The 18666-nt window shown below is 41.6% G+C and overlaps 1 protein-coding gene across 2 annotated transcripts in view; it reads right to left on the minus strand.

Annotated features, from left to right (window-relative positions):
- The window catches only part of LOC138760636 (clathrin heavy chain linker domain-containing protein 1-like), a 68792-nt gene extending 50353 nt beyond the window's left edge, over positions 1-18439 (minus strand). For both annotated transcript variants that reach the window (XM_069931452.1, XM_069931453.1), the window contains exons 1-2: positions 18060-18439; positions 17663-17850 (exon numbers count right to left, since the gene is read on the minus strand). In XM_069931452.1, coding sequence (XP_069787553.1) covers positions 17663-17850; positions 18060-18263 — 392 coding nt within the window. In that variant the 5' untranslated portion in view covers positions 18264-18439. The remainder of the gene's footprint in view (positions 1-17662; positions 17851-18059) is intronic.
- Positions 18440-18666: the final 227 nt, after the last annotated feature.

Below are 18666 nucleotides of genomic sequence, written 5' to 3' on the forward strand. Positions count from 1 at the left end.
TCAGTTTTAGCTAGAAACTCATCTATTTTGTCTTATTTCCCTTTGTTCTCACTTCGATATAATTGCTCGTAGAATTCCTTGATCTCTGTTGGGCTATATGTAATTTGTTTGTCACAGAATGGTACAAACAAGGGAGCTTACAGCTACCAAACTTTAAGAATTATTAAAGAGCAGCACAATTAAGATACCTATCAGATTTTTATCAAACAAGGAAAAAACCAGATTGGACCAGATTAGAGCTAGATAAAATAGGGTAGAAGGTACCAGATCATATACTATATAAGTGGGATGAAAAGCTGGTGCAACATAGGAGTTCACCAGTACTGGACCATCTGCTCAACATTTGGAAGAAGATTCACGTAGAAAGGAAAAAAATAAACTACCAACTATCAAAATTATTGACGCAAAATCAACTAATCCCTTTCACAATAGATAACCTTTCCTTTAGAGAATGGGAGAGAAAAGGGATCAAAAGAATAGAAAATCATTTTTTGGGAAATAATTTATTATCTTTTGAACAAATGAAGTACAATGTTTGCATACCACCAACTGAAAACCTACTTGAAGGACAAACTGGGAAGCAGGCTGAGGTTACCAGAAGGAAGCAGCTTTGAATTTGTGATTACAGACATAATGATAATTAAAAGATTTATAACAAACATGTACATCAAACTGCAAGAGAAAGAGAACGATGAAATTAGCTGTAAACCCAAACAAAAGTGGGAACAAGATCTAAACATAAAAATAAAAAAATAAAAATGGGAAAAGCTACGCTCCAAAACTATGAGAAATACAATAGACACGAGGTTACGCATGATACAATATAATTGGTTAGACAGGTTATACACCACGCCCCAAAAGTTAAATAAATGGGACCCAACAGTTTTCGCTGTAAGAAGGAAACGGGAACAACAATACATGCAATTTGGGCATGTGAGAAAGTGGAAAAATTTTGGAAAGATCTAAATCAGGTATTAAATAAAATCACAAAAAACAACATACCAAAAAATCCAGAGATCTTTCTTCTAATATATGAAGTAAAGAACTAGGCCTCAATTTGGATGAAGAACAAAATAGATTTATTATGATAGCTTTAGCTGTAGAAAAAAAATGTATAATGTCAACTTGGAAATCAGAAGAGAGCCTGAGAGTACAGCAATGGTACACAGAATTAATAAATGTATTCCATTGGAAAAAATAACATATAATTTAAGAAATAACATCACAGTATTCGAACAAATTTGGGAACTGTAAAATGACAGAATGACAAGACGACAAAATGAACTGACCCAGTGTGTAAAAGTAGATGACATAATTTTCTTGTTTATTTTCATTGTGTGATTACATTGTTTAATGGGTTTAATGTATTGTATATGTTGAACATTTCGTGGGTGGGGAGGGGGTTGGAGAGAAGGGGGAAGGGAGGGGGGAAAAAGGGGAGAAAATGACACTGTGTATATTCAAGGGGGAAATATTTGTGTGCATTTTGGTTAATATGGTTCATAGTGTGAAAAATAAAAAAAATAAAATTTAAAAAGAGTGGGTGGGCCAGGTTATATCCTCCTCGTTTGGCTCAAAAGTAAGGGGAGTGACACTTTTAGTAAGGAAAAGTGTTCAGTGCAGATGCAGAGAGTGACTGCAGACAAAATAGGTAGATTCGTAATGGTGCACTGTCAAATATACTCAGAGTGCTGGACCCTAGTCAATATGTACGCCCCCAATTGTGATGATGAAAAATTTATACAGGACATTTCCCTACATTTTGCAGAGGGAAGTGAAAGTATTTTGATGGGGGTGATTGACTGAATGAGGGAGCTGAATTTAATATATGTATGGCATAGAAAGCATTTAAAGAGAGAGAGACTACTCATTCTACTTGAAACAACATGACTCCTACTCGAGAGTAGATTTCTTTCTGGCTTCAGCCCATTTAGAGGGTAGGGTCATGGAAGCCAAATACAGCGCGAGACTTCTCTCAGACCACTCCCCTCTGATCTTTCTAAGCAGGACATGGCATATAGGCGGCGTCTTAACACTTTGCTATTGAAAAAGATGGAGTTTTGTAGCTTTATAAGATCACAAATAACTCAGTTTTGTGAGGACAACTGCCCCTCTACTCCAGATATATTTCTTCTATGGGACTCCCTCAAGGTGTACTTGAGGGGTCAGATAATTGGGTATACGAAGGTGGTCAAGAAAAATTATATGAGGCAAGTGAAGGAATTGGAAAAGGACATTACCCAACTAGAGAAAAAACTTTCAGGAATCAGGCATAGAGAGCTCTCACAAACAAGAAATTGGAATATAATACGCTTCAGACATATAGTATGGAAAAGGCTATTATGAGGTTGAGACAAAAATATTATGAGCTGGGTGAGAAAGCACACAAAGTACTCGTTTGACGATTGAGGGCAGAACAAACCTCGAGAACAAGGGTGTCAAACTCAAATTCACGGAGGGCCAAAATTAAAAACTTGGACTAAGTCGAGGACCGAACTAAATATTTATTGAAAATTTTCAACAACATCTACATGTTTTCTCTTCTTTCAACATATGTAATGTTAAACATTTTCTTATTAAAATAAATGTTTAATAATAGTTTTGGATAAACTCTTTCCAGAAGCATTAACAAATGAGAAATAAAATATTCAATAAATAATATTTCTCTATAGAGGATTTGTCAAATGTTGCTAGTGTGCTGTCGAATAGTAAAATCTGAGGGCTATTGAGAATGTGGGAGAATAACTTGATTCCTGAAACAATCAAATGAGTGACTGATTGTGGGCATGAACTCTAGCAGGGTTATTTGCCATGCCCTTTTTCCATTGGTACAGATATCCTTTGATTTACACACTTTTCAAGTTTTATGCCTAATGAGCTTGTATCCAGGTGCAGGACCATTTTTAACCAGGAATATATTTATCACTGTGACATGAAACTATTGGAAGATCGTTTTATCCTGAGATTAAAGTTTATAATACTTACTCAGGCCTGTGTGCAGGAGGGCAGGGTTTGCGGGCGATCGGGTTGGACAACGACAGTACGGGGGAATCGGCTCTCGCTGCAGGGCAGCATCTCGGCGGATCCGTCACCATGAGTCGCGGATCGGCCTGCGGCAAGGAGGGGGAGTGGGCAATGGTCCTGGCGAGGTCAGGCCCGAGGCCTCCGGTTCCGGGTGCTGGGAAGCGGCCTTGGCTTCCCCTGACACCGGCCAGGCCCCAAAACTAGAGTCCACGGTGAGACCCTGCAACGTAAACAGAGGAGGTGGAGGCGATTAGCAGGCTGACGCCAATGCATTCTGGGATTTGTTGTATTACTGTGCATGCGCTATACTGGCGCGGCGGCCAGCGGGCCACTTCTAATACATTTTTGAAATGATCTTGCGGACCAAACATAATTATATCGCGGGCCAAATTTGGCCCGCGGGCCAGAGTTTGGCATGTGTGCCCTATGCCATCGGAACTCTGTAATTAGTAAGGGATTGCTTAAGGTGGGATGTGAGTGGGAAGGAAAGGGTGAGAATCACTGCTCTAGACCCAAATGTTACTGAAATATTTTGCTTGAGAAAAATTGTCATTGGCCCATTTCTTAGCGTTCTGAAACCATGCACATGACGAGTCAATGAGGGATGATTAAAGCAGTTGTCTTCAAACTTTTTCTTCCCACCCACAGACCACCTTAAGCAATCCCTTACTAATCACAGAGCACCAATGGCACAGGGACGCGAGTGGAAAGAAAAAGGTTGAGAACTGTTGTATTGTGGTAACTCCACATCTGATTAGGTTAATTGTTAGGCAAGTGGTCAGAGAAGGACCCCCCCCCCCCACCCCAAGAAAGGCTTAAATCACAGGAACAAAATAAGCTTCCGTCTCACTGCTCCCAATCTTACACACAGTCCTGATGTGGAATGTGGGGTCGCAGCTCCACGTTCACCCGAGTTCAGGTACTGTCTGTGTGGAGTTTGTACGCTCTCCCCTTGTCTTGGACCAACAGGTTGGTCGCCTGACGAAAGCACCCGAACCCCCCGTTGAAACGCCGGCGTCCGGGGCGGAGGAGGAATTGGCTGAGAAGAGTGCATTGCTCCCACCCCCCTCCCATGGTTGGAGAGGGATTAAACTGCGATCTCATGGCGCCGGGCTCGTCTCCAACAAAAGGAGCGGGAGGCAGGGTCCGCCACGCACGGAGCGAGGGGGAAGGCATCGCCAACGAGACGTTTGGTCCGGCGTCGCCGCTGAAGCACAGACCCAGCGAGGATGGTCCCCAACTCCAGCCGCGTCTGTGTGTCCGGGAGCCGGGCGGGCTGAGTGCGGCGCTCCGATCCCCGGGATTCGGGACTCTGAGATCCCTCCACACCTCCGGCGTCTTCATTTTCACCTTCAGTGTGCATGCGCTATACTGGCGCGGTGGCCAGCGGGCCAACTCTAATATATATTTAATATGATCTTGCGGGCCAAATATAATTATATCGCGGGCCAAATTTGGCCCGCGGGCCAGAGTTTGACATGTGTGCTCTAGAACAATTAATGCAATACGAATGGGAAATGGCCAGGTCTCGTACAAACCAAAGGAAATTAATGAGACCTTCAGGGAATTTTATGAAGGATTATACAAATCTGAATTGTCTGGGAACCTCAATCAAGAAGACGAGTTCCTGGCCAGATTAGACCTCCCTTGCCAGAACCCAAAAGATCAGGCAGGATTAGATCTTCCTTTTACCGAGGAAGAACTGGATAAAGCATTTAGTGCACTGCAAACAGGCAAGTCTCCGGGGGAGGACGGGTTCTCGCCTGAGTTCTATTGAGAATTTAAGGACTTATTAATGCCTCTGTATATGGAAGTGGTAGACCAGGAAACAAGGTCCCTGATGGAATATTTTACAGTGGCGATTGTCAAGATGATTAGAAGGGTAAGGATCCACTTATGCCCTCTTCCTATGGGTCAATTTCTCTGCTGAATGCCGATTACAAGGTCCTAGCCAAAACCTTGGCAAATAGATTAGCATTGCATTTGCTGAAATTGATAAACAAGGATCAGACAGGCTTTGTGCAGGGAAGGCAGGCAGCAGATAATATTGGCAGATTGCTGAGTGTTATGCATCTGGCACAATCTAGAAATGAGAAGGATCTGGCCATCTCCTTGGATGCAGAAAAGGCCTTCGATAGACTGGAGTGGGAATTTTTATTCAAGGTGCTGGAGAAGGCAGGGTTTGGACCAATTTTTCAAAACTGGATTAGGGCGCTATATCACACACCCAAGGTGAAAGTTGTAACCAATAGGCAGGTTTCTCCAGCCTTCCCACTTACCAGATCTAGTAGGCAAGGGTGCCCACTCTCACCAGCTCTCTTTGTGCTGGCTATGGAACCGTTGGCAGAAGCCATTCGGCAGGATCCAGACATCAAAGGTTAAAGAGTAGGCCAGGAGGAACACAAAATTAACTTGTTTGCTGACGACATATATTTAACAGACCCTGCGACTTCCTTGCCGAGGCTGCACGAGATACTGGAGGACTATGGGGAACTTTCTGGGTACAAGATCAATTGGGATAAGAGCGAGGTAATGTCACTCACTGAGGGTAATTATAATCAATTTAAAGGAATTAGTAGTTTAAAGTGGCCACAGAAGGGGCCAAATACCTAGGAGTTAATATTGATAGTGACTTGAATAATTTATACGTTAAATTATGCCCCCTCACTGGAAAAAGTTGAGGAGGTCTTAAAGAGGTGGATGCCGCTGCCTATCACACTGGTGGGCAGGGTCAACTGCATCAAAATGAACGTGTTGCCAAGATTCCAATCTTTTCCAAACATTGCCTGTGCCGTTGCCCCAGGGTTTCTTCAAATAGTTATCACATATGGTTAAGAGGTTTCCTTGGAATGGTAAGGTACCAAAGGTCTCTATGGAAAAATTAACATAGTCTAGGCAGATTGAGATTGGCGGACTTCAAAAAATATTATTGGGCAGCTCAGTTGAGATACATCGCCTCTCTTTTTCAGGGAGGAGATGTACCATCCTAGGCACAAATTGATCTGCACCTGGTGGGGAAGATAGCAGAGGATTTTATTTATAAATGGCACATTAAATTGTTGACAGGGAAGAAGTGCAGCCCCATATTAAAACAAGTGATTAGTATCTGGGCCAAAATTAACCAGTATTTGGATATTAAGATGGGGCTGTCACCAAAAACGCCCAGGACTCTGAATAAATTAATACCACTGACAGTGGGTAACAAGATTCTGGACATCTGGCTCCATAATGGAGTCAGATGTATAGAGGACTGTTACGAGCAAGGGCAATTAATGTCGTATGAACAGCTTAAAAATAAATATGATTTACCGAATAAAACATTCCACTGCTATCTTCAAATAAGAACTTTTCTACGGGACATATTAGGTCCAGGTATGGTCCTACCTCATTGCAGTGAAGATGACAAAGGCAGGAGATGATTGGTGAAGAAAGGAGGGAGGGGACAGCAATAATGAGGGGGAGAAGAGATGGCAGGATGGGTGGAAGAACTAGAAAGACAGAAAAGGAGGAGTGAAGAGAAAAGGCGAGCAGGTCGACTTTAACAGTGCTTACCTGGTACCTCCATTGTTTCTGAATGGAGGGCCAAACTATCACAGTATAAGTGACACTCTATCCCAATATGATAGATCTGACTTCAATACTGCAGATGAAACCTTCACAGTATTGTTGAAATCTTCAAAGTCCAAAAAAGTAATCATTCAACAAAATTAGAGAGAACAATTTCTTTGGCTTGGCTTCGCGGACGAAGATTTATGGAGGGGGTAAAAAGTCCACGTCAGCTGCAGGCTCGTTTGTGGCTGACCAGTCCGATGCGGGACAGGCAGACACGATTGCAGCGGTTGCAGGGGAAAATTGGTTGGTTGGGGTTGGGTGTTGGGTTTTTCCTCCTTTGCCTTTTGTCAGTGAGGTGGGCTCTGCGGTCTTCTTCAAAGGAGGTTGCTGCCCGCCAAACTGTGAAGCGCCAAGATGCACGGTTTGAGGCGTTATCAGCCCACTGGCGGTGGTCAATGTGGCAGGCACCAAGAGATTTCTTTAGGCAGTCCTTGTACCTTTTCTTTGGTGCACCTCTGTCACGGTGGCCAGTGGAGAGCTCGCCATATAACACGATCTTGGGAAGGCGATGGTCCTCCATTCTGGAGACGTGACCCATCCAGCGCAGTTGGATCTTCAGCAGCGTGGACTCGATGCTGTCGACCTCTGCCATCTCGAGTACTTCGACGTTAGGGATGTAAGCGCTCCAATGGATGTTGAGGATGGAGCGGAGACAACGCTGGTGGAAGCGTTCTAGGAGCCGTAGGTGGTGCCGGTAGAGGACCCATGATTCGGAGCCGAACAGGAGTGTGGGTATGACAACGGCTCTGTATACGCTTATCTTTGTGAGGTTTTTCAGTTGGTTGTTTTTCCAGACTCTTTTGTGTAGTCTTCCAAAGGCGCTATTTGCCTTGGCGAGTCTGTTGTCTATCTCATTGTCGATCCTTGCATCTGATGAAATGGTGCAGCCGAGATAGGTAAACTGGTTGACCGTTTTGAGTTTTGTGTGCCCGATGGAGATGTGGGGGGGCTGGTAATCATGGTGGGGAGCTGGCTGATGGAGGACCTCAGTTTTCTTCAGGCTGACTTCCAGGCCAAACATTTTGGCAGTTTCCGCAAAGCAGGACGTCAAGCGCTGGAGAGCTGGCTCTGAATGGGCAACTAAAGCGGCATCGTCTGCAAAGAGTAGTTCACGGACAAGTTTCTCTTGTGTCTTGGTGTGAGCTTGCAGGCGCCTCAGATTGAAGAGACTGCCATCCGTGCGGTACCGGATGTAAACAGCGTCTTCATTGTTGGGGTCTTTCATGGCTTGGTTCAGCATCATGCTGAAGAAGATTGAAAAGAGGGTTGGTGCCAGAACACAGCCTTGCTTCACGCCATTGTTAATGGAGAAGGGTTCAGAGAGCTCATTGCTGTATCTGACCCGACCTTGTTGGTTTTCGTGCAGTTGGATAATCATGTTGAGGAACTTTGGGGGACATCCGATGCGCTCTAGTATTTGCCAAAGCCCTTTCCTGCTCACAGTGTCAAAGGCTTTGGTGAGGTCAACAAAGGTGATGTAGAGTCCTTTGTTTTGTTCTCTGCACTTTTCTTGGAGCTGTCTGAGGGCAAAGACCATGTCAGTAGTTCCTCTGTTTGCGCGAAAGCCGCACTGTGATTCTGGGAGAATATTCTCGGCGACACTAGGTATTATTCTATTTAGTAGAATCCTAGCGAAGATTTTGCCTGCAATGGAGAGCAACGTGATTCCCCTGTAGTTTGAGCAGTCTGATTTCTCGCCTTTGTTTTTGTACAGGGTGATTATGGTGGCATCACGAAGATCCTGAGGCAGTTTACCTTGGTCCCAACAAAGCTTGAAAAACTCATGCAGTTTGGCATGCAGAGTTTTGCCGCCAGCCTTCCAGACTTCTGGGGGGATTCCATCCATACCTGCTGCTTTGCCACTTTTCAGTTGTTCGATTGCCTTATATGTCTCATCCAGGGTGGGAACCTCATCCAGCTCTAGCCTTAGGGGCTGTTGAGGGAGCTGGAGCAGGGCGGAATCTTGGACTGAGCGGTTGGCACTGAAAAGAGATTGGTTATATTACATAGAACACTTCAGCACAGTACAGGCTCTTCACCCCATGTTTTGCTGACCTATATAAACCTATCACAGCATTGATTTAACCCTTTCCAACCTCACATAATCATCTATTTTTCTTGCACCATGTGCCTATCTAAGAGTCTTTTAAATGTCCTGGTAGCAGCCTCCACCACCAACCCTGGCAATGCATTCCAGGCATCCACCACTCTTTGTATAAACCACTTACTTCAAACATTTCCTCTAAATTTTCCTCCACACACCTTAAATAGATGTCCTCTGATATTGGCCATTGACGCTGAGAAGATGATGCTGGCTGTCCGCCTATCTATGCCTCTCATACCGTTATACTCCTCTCTTACATTGCCTATCATCCTCCATAACCCCAAGGAGAAAAGTCCTAGCTTGGTCAACCTTTCTTTATAAAACATGTTCTCTCATCCAGCAACATCTGCTGGTAAATCTCCTCTGCCCCCTCTTGAAAGTTTCCACATCCTTCCTATTATAAGGCAACCAGAACTGTACACAATTGTGTGGCCTAACCAGAGTTTTAGAGTTGTAACATTAACTCATGACTCTTGAACTCAAATGCTTGACTAATGAAGGCCAGCACACCTTAACTCTAATAACTATCTTCCTCTTGACTAACTGTTCCACCTTTCTTGATAACCATGGCTCCATTGCCTGACTATCCGTTCCCTGTCTCAATGGGACATATCTATCCAGAACCCTGCATAAATAGATTGTAAACATCCTCCACATTTCTGCTGTGCATTCCCTGAGACTATCTGTTCCAAATATATTCTCCCAAGTTCCTGCCCAATATCTTCATAATTAGTCCTTCCCCAATTAATCACTGTTTCTTTTCATTTGTTCCTATCCTTGTCCATAGATAAGCTAAAGATCATGAAATTGTGGACATTGTCTCCAAAATGTTCACCCACCCAGAGGTCTGTCATCTGACCAGGTTTGTTGCCAACATATTGTGTCAGGAATCCTTGGGCACATTCAGTTAAAGAAGTTTTGTGGTATAAAGGTTATAATTCTACTTTTCACTACCCGGCAGTGTAGAAGGTGTTTTATGGAGACTATCAATCTCGGTTTTTTGAGAATGATCATGAAGCAATGATTTTTGCTGATTCATTGCCAGATATACGAGGACAAAGACGTAGTCCACCATTGTCTCTTAAAGAAAAATCTGGTTGTTCTGGAAACTGAAGAAATGGCAGAAATGGGAAAAACAGGAATCGAAAGGGTCCAACTTCTTTTGAAATGGGATCTCCAAGTTTGGAATCTCTTGGAAAAATAGAAGAATTTTCTTATTCTTATTTTACTTTTTATGTTATTATGATATTTTGATGTTATTCTTTGTTCGGCTGGGGAGGGAGAGATTTGCTCTAAGTTCTACAAGTCATCAGCCACTGGTGAGTGACCCACACCCAATTTTTGCTTAGGGATTACTACCTTTTGGTGGTGTTTTTTGGGGGAGACTTTTTTTTCTTTATTTCTTTTTATTTTCATTTTAGTTACCTTTTAATTTGTGACTTTTTTCTCCTATTGGAGGGCCTATATACGTTGATTTGAGTTTTCATATAAAGATATTTATTGGTATTTAGTAATATTAGTAGATATGTCAAAGTTGAAGTTTGCTACTTTTAATGTTCGAGGTTTAAACAGTCCGATCAAGTGTAAGCGAGTCTTGGCGTATATTAAGAAAATGAAAATTGATGTTGCGTTTTACATATGCTTGGTGGAGATATGATTTTACCTGAAATGACTAAATTTGAGACTTCTTATGAAGGTACCAGAGAAGGGTTATATTTCATCTATGTATCAAATACTTCAGGATGGTATAGATAAAAAGGGTTGGGATAAATCCAAAAGTAAATGGGAAGCAGATATTGGTTTTATTTTTTCCGAGGATGATTGGTTAGATATCTGTCGTGATAGTGTAACTAGATTGATAAATGCACGTTATGCAATAATTAATTATAATTTTCTACGTCAATTATACTTAACACCTGAAAAATTTTAAAAGTATGGTTTTCATGAATCAGATTTCTGTTTTAGATGTGGTAATTCTGTTGGAACTTTTTTTTCATGTTGTTTCATATATCTCTATAATCTTTTTGGAAGAAAATTCAATTGTTTTTAGAATACCTGTATAAGATTAAAATACCTTTAGATCCGATAGTATTTTTACTGGGCAGTTTGCAACCTCTGAAAGGTTTGGGATTAGATAAATTTCAACTTGCTTTTGTATATTTAGCTTTATCTGTAGCAAAAAAATGTATTGCTAATATGTGGAAAGATACAAATATGAATGATATTAATAGATGGCATAACAAGATGAAATATTGTTTAATAATGGAAAAAATTACATATGTTTCGTGTGATAATTACAGGTTTTTTCATTAATAAGTAAGTGGTTGTTATATTCAGAATATTTACATTTTAATTTATGTTGATTAGATCTTGATATGTATGTTTAATTTTTCCTTAATTTTTTTCTCTTTATGGCTCTCCTTAGGAGAGCTGGCTGGTTGGGGGGGGGGTTCTTTTCTTTTCCTTTCTTTTTTTATATATACACACACACACACACACACACACACACACACACACACACACACACACACACACACACACACATAAATAAATGTTCATGTTTATGGTTAATTGTTGTATATGTCATCTACTATTTGTATTTTGAGCAAATAAATAAAGTTTAAAAAAAAAGGAATCCTTGGGCACAACTCACAAATTCTGCCCCATCTAATCCTTTTACACTAAGAAGGTACCAGTCAAAATTAGGGATGTTGAAACTCCCACAACAATTGTTACTTTCGCACCTTTCCAAAATCTGCCTATTATCTTCTCCTCCATGTTCACTCCCAATAGAGTGATTGCTCTCTTCCTGTGTCTAACCTCCTCCCACACTGATTCAGTGGACAATCCCTCTTCAACATCCTCTGTTGCCACAGTAGTGTACCATCTCTGATTAGTGATTCCACTCCCCTATACACTTTACCTCTTTTCTTATTTCTTTTGAAACCTCTAAAACCCAGAACATTAGTCAACTAATCCTGCCTTTAAGTCTCCATAATGGCCACAAAATCATAATTCAATATACCTCTCCAGACTCTAAGTTCATCATCCTTATTCCTAATACTTCTCGCATTAAACACATTGTAACCTATCCAACTGACAGTATTTATGCCCTATCATCATAGTTTTAGTGTATGTTGCATCTTCCCTTTCACCAAATGCTCCATCATCTAACCTGACATTCTGGAACCCATCCCCCTGCTTAACTAGTTTATTCTTGAATAGTGATGAAGAGTTTTGAGAGGCTGGTGTTGAAGCAAAACAGCTCCTGTCTGAGTGGCAACATGGATCTGTTCCAATTTGCCTACTGTAGCAAATGGTCTACGGCAGATGCCATCTCACTGATTCTACACAAAGTCCTGGAACACTTGAACAGCAAAGATGCATACATCAGGATGCTCTTTACTGACTATAGGTTGGCATTCGATACCATCATCCCCTCAAAACTGATAACCAAACTCCAAGACCTGGGCCTCAATACACCACTGTGTAATTGGATCCTGAATTTCCTCACCTCCAGACCACAATCAGTGAGGATTGGTAAGAATATCTCCTCCACAATCTCTATCAGTACCAGTGCACCTGATGCTTGAGTTTTTAGTCCCCTGCTCTTCTCTCTTTACACCAATGACTCTGTGGCTCGGTTCAACAATAACATCATCTACAAAGTTGCTGATGATACCATAGTAATGGGTTGTATAAACTGGGGTGATGGATCAACATACAGGGGAGGTTAAAAACTTGGCTGACACCCAAGTCACCAAAACCATGGAGCTGATTGGAATATCAAAGGCAGAGAGTGTGAGCAAATTTAAATTCCTGGGAGTCACCATCTCAAAGGACCTTTCTGGACCCAACACACAAATGTCATCATGAAGAAAGCATGTCAACGCCTCAACTTTCTCAGGTGTTGTCGGAAGTTTGGTATGACATCGAGTACCTTGGCAAATTTCTACAGATGTGTAGTGGAAAGTGTTCTGACCGCTGCATCTCGGCCTGGTATAGGGGGACCAATTCCTCCATGGAAATCACTGCAAAATTTAGTGGACACAGCCCAGGACACCACAGGCAAAACTCTCCCCACCATCAAGAAAATCTACATGGACAGCACCAGCAATCATCAAGTATCCACACCACCCTGAACATGCTCTGTTCTCGCTGCTGTCATCTGGAAACAGGTACAGATTTGCAAGACTTGTACCACCACGTTCAGGAACAGGTGCTACCCCTCTACCATCAGACTCCCAAATAACAAACTCAATTTGTCTCATTTAAGAATTCTTACTTTGCCCATTATTTATTATTGTAACTTTATTTTCTGTACTGCACATTTAGTTTGTTTACATTTCTCTCTTTTGTATATGTATCTTTTTTTGACTAGCTTTTTTGAACTAATGATAAGTAGAATTCTGCCTTGCCTGCAGGAAAAATAATTTCAGGATTGTATGTGATGTCACATATGTACTCTGACAATAAATCTGAACTTTGATTCAATGTCTTTAATTGAAACTGCTTTCACCAACAATACTAAACTAAAAAACATATATTGCATCAATTTCATTGTTCTTCACTGTTTACATACTATATAGTCTGCCACTTACCTGCAAATCCTTGGCTGATTATGCTAAAAGCTGCCAGAAGCAGTCTTGTCTTGTGAAAGTTGGCAGCTTTCCAAAATATTGACAATTTAAGGCTTTTCAAATCCACAAAAATGGGATCATACCTGAATGGTTTTCTTCAATCCAGAATCTGCCTCTGATTGTGGGGCAGTTGAAAGAAATCACATCAGCATGAAACATAGGTACAAATACAGGCAAAAGGGTAGTGAAGAAAGCATTTGGCATGCTTGTCTCTACAAGTTGGGATCTTGAATGCAGGAGAAGGGATGTCATGTCACAACTGATAGTGGTGAGTCTACAAGCTGGAAATGGTGCAGGAAAGATTCATGAGAATGTTTCTGAGACTGCTTGGCTTGAACTACAAGATTGGATAGGCTGGGATTTTTCTCCCTGGAACATAGGAAGCTGAGGGAGAACCCTAATAGAGCCTTATAAAGTCATGAGGGGCATCCATAAGGATAATAGTCATAGTCTTTTTCTCAGGCTAGGTAAGAAGGTATAGACTTAAGGAAAGAGGAGAAAGATTTAAGTGACACAAGGGACCCCTTCTTCACACAGAGGATGGTAAGTATACGGAATGAGGTGGCATAAAAAGTGGTAGAAGAAAGAACATTCAAAAGACATTTGGATAGGAAAGGTTCAGGGGAATATGGATTAAATGCAGGAAAATAGGACTAACTTGGTTTTCATGACAAATTGGGCTGAAAGAGCTGTTTTCCATGGTCTATGATCCTGTAACACTACTAATCAGAGTGTTTCTAATTGAAAATTAGAAAAACTACATTAAATACCTTCCATTCATATAAAATATTTGTTTTCAATTCTTCCTTTTTGCTTGTATTTATGAACATCATCACAGTTGATTTACTAAGGCCTGCTCTCAATCTAATATTATATTGGATACTGACTGAGGTGCACGAGTAATTGAAATTCTGAATCAAAGAATCCCAAAGCCCAAGGCATCCATTTACTGTTTTAACTCAGCAAAGGTGGAGGTTTCCCCACTTGCATAGCCCCATAGAATAGTCATAGTATAGATACTATGACCATTGGTGTGACAGTATGGATACTATGACCACTGATGTTCCACAGGGATTGGAGTTGGGGGCCCCTGTTGTTTGTGATACATATAAATAACTTACCAGTAGATGAAAAATACAGTACCCTCCATGTTTGAGACAAAGACACTTTTTTCCTTTATTTGCCCCTGTGCTCCACAGCTTTAAATTTGTAATCAAACAAGTCACATGTAATTGAAGTGCATATTCCAGACTTTATTCAAGATTATTTGTATATATTTTGATTTGGTCATTAAGAAATTACCCCACTTTTTATATAAATTTCTCCCATTTCACTGCACCATAATGTTTGGAACATTTGGCTTTACACATGTTTGTGAATACTCAGGTATGTTTAATCACTTCATTGATTCAGGTATAAGAGAACTCAGCTTGCTTCAGAGGTTTTGATCACCTTTGGAGTCTGTAGTTCCCATTTTTCAACATGAGGACCAGAGTTGTGACAAAGAAAATCAAAGCTATTATGAGGCTAAAAAAAAAAGTAAGAGACATTGCCTAATCCTTAGGATGATCAAAATCAACTGCTTGGAACATATTAAGAAAGAGCGTACTGGTGAGTCAATAATCACAAAGATAGTCCAGGAAAACCTCCATTGCTAGGGTGGCTTTTGAACACTCTGTCTTCCATCCAGCACCACCTCGCCAGATGTTAATTTGTCCTCCATTTAGGAGAGTAGGCCCTACACCCCAAATGGAGGATAAATTAAGGGGCAGAAAGGGCACATACCTATGCGGTGCCCACTGCCCTGTTTTTTCCTCATGTTATCGCTGTTTCCCTATTCAAACCACTCTCTGTGTCATACCTTGATCGACATCAGGCCATGGAGATGGCAATGGTCCACAGATAGGGAGAAATTGTGAGCATTCACAAGGTCAGAGGGGAGGTGCTGAGCAGCAGCAGCAGTGAGTGGGTAAAGGAGATACCGTGTCCTGCGCCCGTTATCCGGTATGCGCCCGGAGCCAGTGTCCACAGCACCCAGTGTACACCCAGAGCTATAACACATAACCCATCCTGTTGCTCGGGGTAGGTTCCTGCTGCTGATGATGAGTGCCCTTGCTGGGTGTTGCTGCTGCCATTGGGTGGCCAGAGTGGGTGCCCAGTGCTGCCAATGGGTGGCCAGTGGGTGCCCAGTGCTGCCAATGGGTGGCCAGAGTGGGTGCCCAGTGCTGCTACTGATGGGTGCATGGAGTGGGAGCCTGCTGGTCCCTGTGCCTCGTACCCCTCTTTTCTGAGAGAATTTCTGACACTGACCTTGCATGTCCTCCATTTGGAAAGTTGGAAAGCCTATCCACTGTTGATGACAGAATTCCAAATAAAGAAAAATCCCCAAATGCCTGTCTGACAAATCAGAAACACTTTTCAAGAGGAAGGGGTGGATGTGTCAATGACTACTGTCCGCAGAAGACTTCATGAAAAGAAATACAGAGGCCACATTACAAAATGCAAACCTCGAGTTAGCCACAAAAACAGGATGGCCAGATTACAGTTTACCAAGAAGCATTTAAGAGCCTACAGAATTCTGGAAAGGGGTTTTGTGGATAAATGAGATCAAGATTAACCTGTATCAGAGTGATGGCAAGAGCAATGTGTGGAGGCATAAAGGAGAAGCCCAAGATCCAAAGCATACCACCTCATCTGTGAAATATGGTTGTCGGGGTGTGTATTGCTGCCACAGGTACTGGTACACTTATCTTCATTGATGATGTAACTGCTGATAACAGTAGCAAAATGAATTCTGAGGTGCTTAGAAACATCTTATTTGACAAGTTCAAGCAAATGACTCCAAATTCATTGGATGGTGCTTCATCCTACAGCAAGACAATGATCCCAAACATACTGCTAAAGCAACAAAGGAGTTTTTCAAAGCAAAAAAAACTGGAAAACTTGGGAATGGCCAAGTCACACAATCTAAATCAATTGAGCATGCCTTCCATACGCTGAAGAGAAAACATAAGGAGACAATCCATTGAAACAAGCAGGAGTTGAAGATAGCTGCAGTAGAGGCCAAGCACTATATATAAAAAGTACTGTAATTTCTACATGGTAAACCAAAATGTCTACAATTAACCTTGAATAAAATCTGGAATGTGCACTTTAATCGCATGCAAATTGTTTGATTAGAAATTTTAAACTGTGGAACGCAGGGACAAATAAAAAATGTGTCTTTGTCCCATACATTATGGAGGGCACTGTAGGTGTGTGGATTCCTAAGTTTTCAGATGACACTTAAGATTGGTGGAGTTGTGGACAGTGTAGAGAGCTATCAAAGAACACCACAGGATATCGATCAGTTGCAGATAAAGGCAGAGAAATGGCAGATGGAATTTAATCCATACAAATGTGAGGTGTTGATATATGGGAGGTCATATGTAAGGGGAAAATATACAGTTAATGGTTGGACACTTAAAAGTATTGATATAAATAAAGACCTGGATGTCCAGTTCAGTAGCTCATAAGAAGTGTTTGAGCAAGTAGAGAGGGTAGTAAAGAAGGCATATGTATGTTTACCTTCATTGGGCAAGGTATTGTGTAAAGAGTAAGGAAGTCATGTTTCAAGTCATAAAACTTTGGTTACACCACACTTAGAATACTGTGTGTAATTATGGTGCTCTTTACAGGAAGGATGTGGTGGCTTTGGAAAGTGTAAAGAAAAGATTTAACAGGAAGATGCCAGGTGAAGAGGGCATGAGTTATGGGAAGAGGTTGGACAAACTTTGCTTGTTTTTTTCTGGAGCATAGGAGGCTTAGGAGCAACCTGATGGAGAATTATGAAATCATGAGAGACAGTGATAAGATAGATAGAATCTTTTCCCCAAGGCAAGATCATCACACACACAAGGGGATATGTGTTCAAGGTGAAGGGGAGTAAGTTTAACGGAGATGTATTGTGCAATTTTTTTTTTAACAGAATGGGCTTCCAGGAGTAGTGATGGAAGCAGATACAATAGAGACATTTAATAGTCTTCTAAAAAGGAATGGAGAAATAGCCATCAAGTGCAAGCAGCAGAGTTTAATTTTGATTTGGCCATCGTGTTCAGCACAGACAAACTTGCTAAAACTTTCTACATGTTCCAAAAAGAATGAAATAAAGATTTAGCGATGTTACAGAAGGGATTCAAGAGTTTAGGAAAGCAAAGCAGCCAAAAAAACTTTTTCTAGTTATTTCGAAACACAAAGACATTATCTTTGAAATATAAAATGTTGCAAACAATAGCTTTCCTACTTTTTTTGAAGCTGTGTTGCTCTGTCCTCGTAAGCCACAAGAGTCGCTGGCTCAGAAGCCATCGATTTTAACTTTCTCTGAAGGAACAAAGAGTCTTTTTGCCCTTTGAGCAAAACACTGATGCTTTCGTCGTACTCCCGTTTGATGGCCGTGAGAATATTTTTATATGCTGTGGTATTTTCAATAATCTATAGAAGGACGAAATAAAGATGTGTCAAGTTCAACATATTTCACTGTATGTGCCACTCTCTGCTTTTACTGTATTTTAAAGTTTTTTTTCTGTTTCTATGCTTGCTCTTTACGACTCAACTTACTGCTTAGATAAAACATCTATGTTCTCTAATTTATTCACCGAATAGTTTCGCCATTCTCGGAGTGAGAGCCCACTCGTTCTTACTTTGTCAAATGCATTCTTGTAGATGATGTACCGCTGCCCATTGGCGCCCGGGCCTGCAGCGCCGAGTTCGCCAATCTCTCTCTCGATGCGTGCCCGAATGCGGCTGAGAAGGTTTTGGCCGGCGCCCGTGGGACCAGACGGAACGGCCGGACACTGAACCGGACCTGCCGCCCGCCATTCCAAGTCCGTCCGATCACCGCTCATTCTGGGATGTGCCGAAGCGAAGCGACCCAGGCTCACACATCAAAAATACGAGCATGTATCGGAGTAACCCCTCTCAGGCCAGACAACAGGCTTTAGACTCCCGAATTAACGTGATTTTGTTCTTCCCCGGACCGCGCGAGCGATACTTCTCGGTTGCTAACGACGCCGCCCGCAATGTCTTCTGGGAAACGTATCTTCATTCAACCTGTCTTTCACAAAGTAATATTTTTTTAAAAGTTCGGTTTCTACTTTACGGCCATTCAAATTGTGCAAATTATAACGATTATAGTTTGCTGATAGAATTATATTAAACGGAGACTCCCACTGTGCAATGCGATACTTTGCCATAAATAGATTCCTCCGTTAATATTTATAAATTTATTACACTCATTTTAAAATTACT

Source organism: Narcine bancroftii, chromosome 4 (genome assembly GCF_036971445.1).
Source record: "Narcine bancroftii isolate sNarBan1 chromosome 4, sNarBan1.hap1, whole genome shotgun sequence".
Taxonomy (NCBI): Eukaryota; Metazoa; Chordata; class Chondrichthyes; order Torpediniformes; family Narcinidae; genus Narcine; species Narcine bancroftii.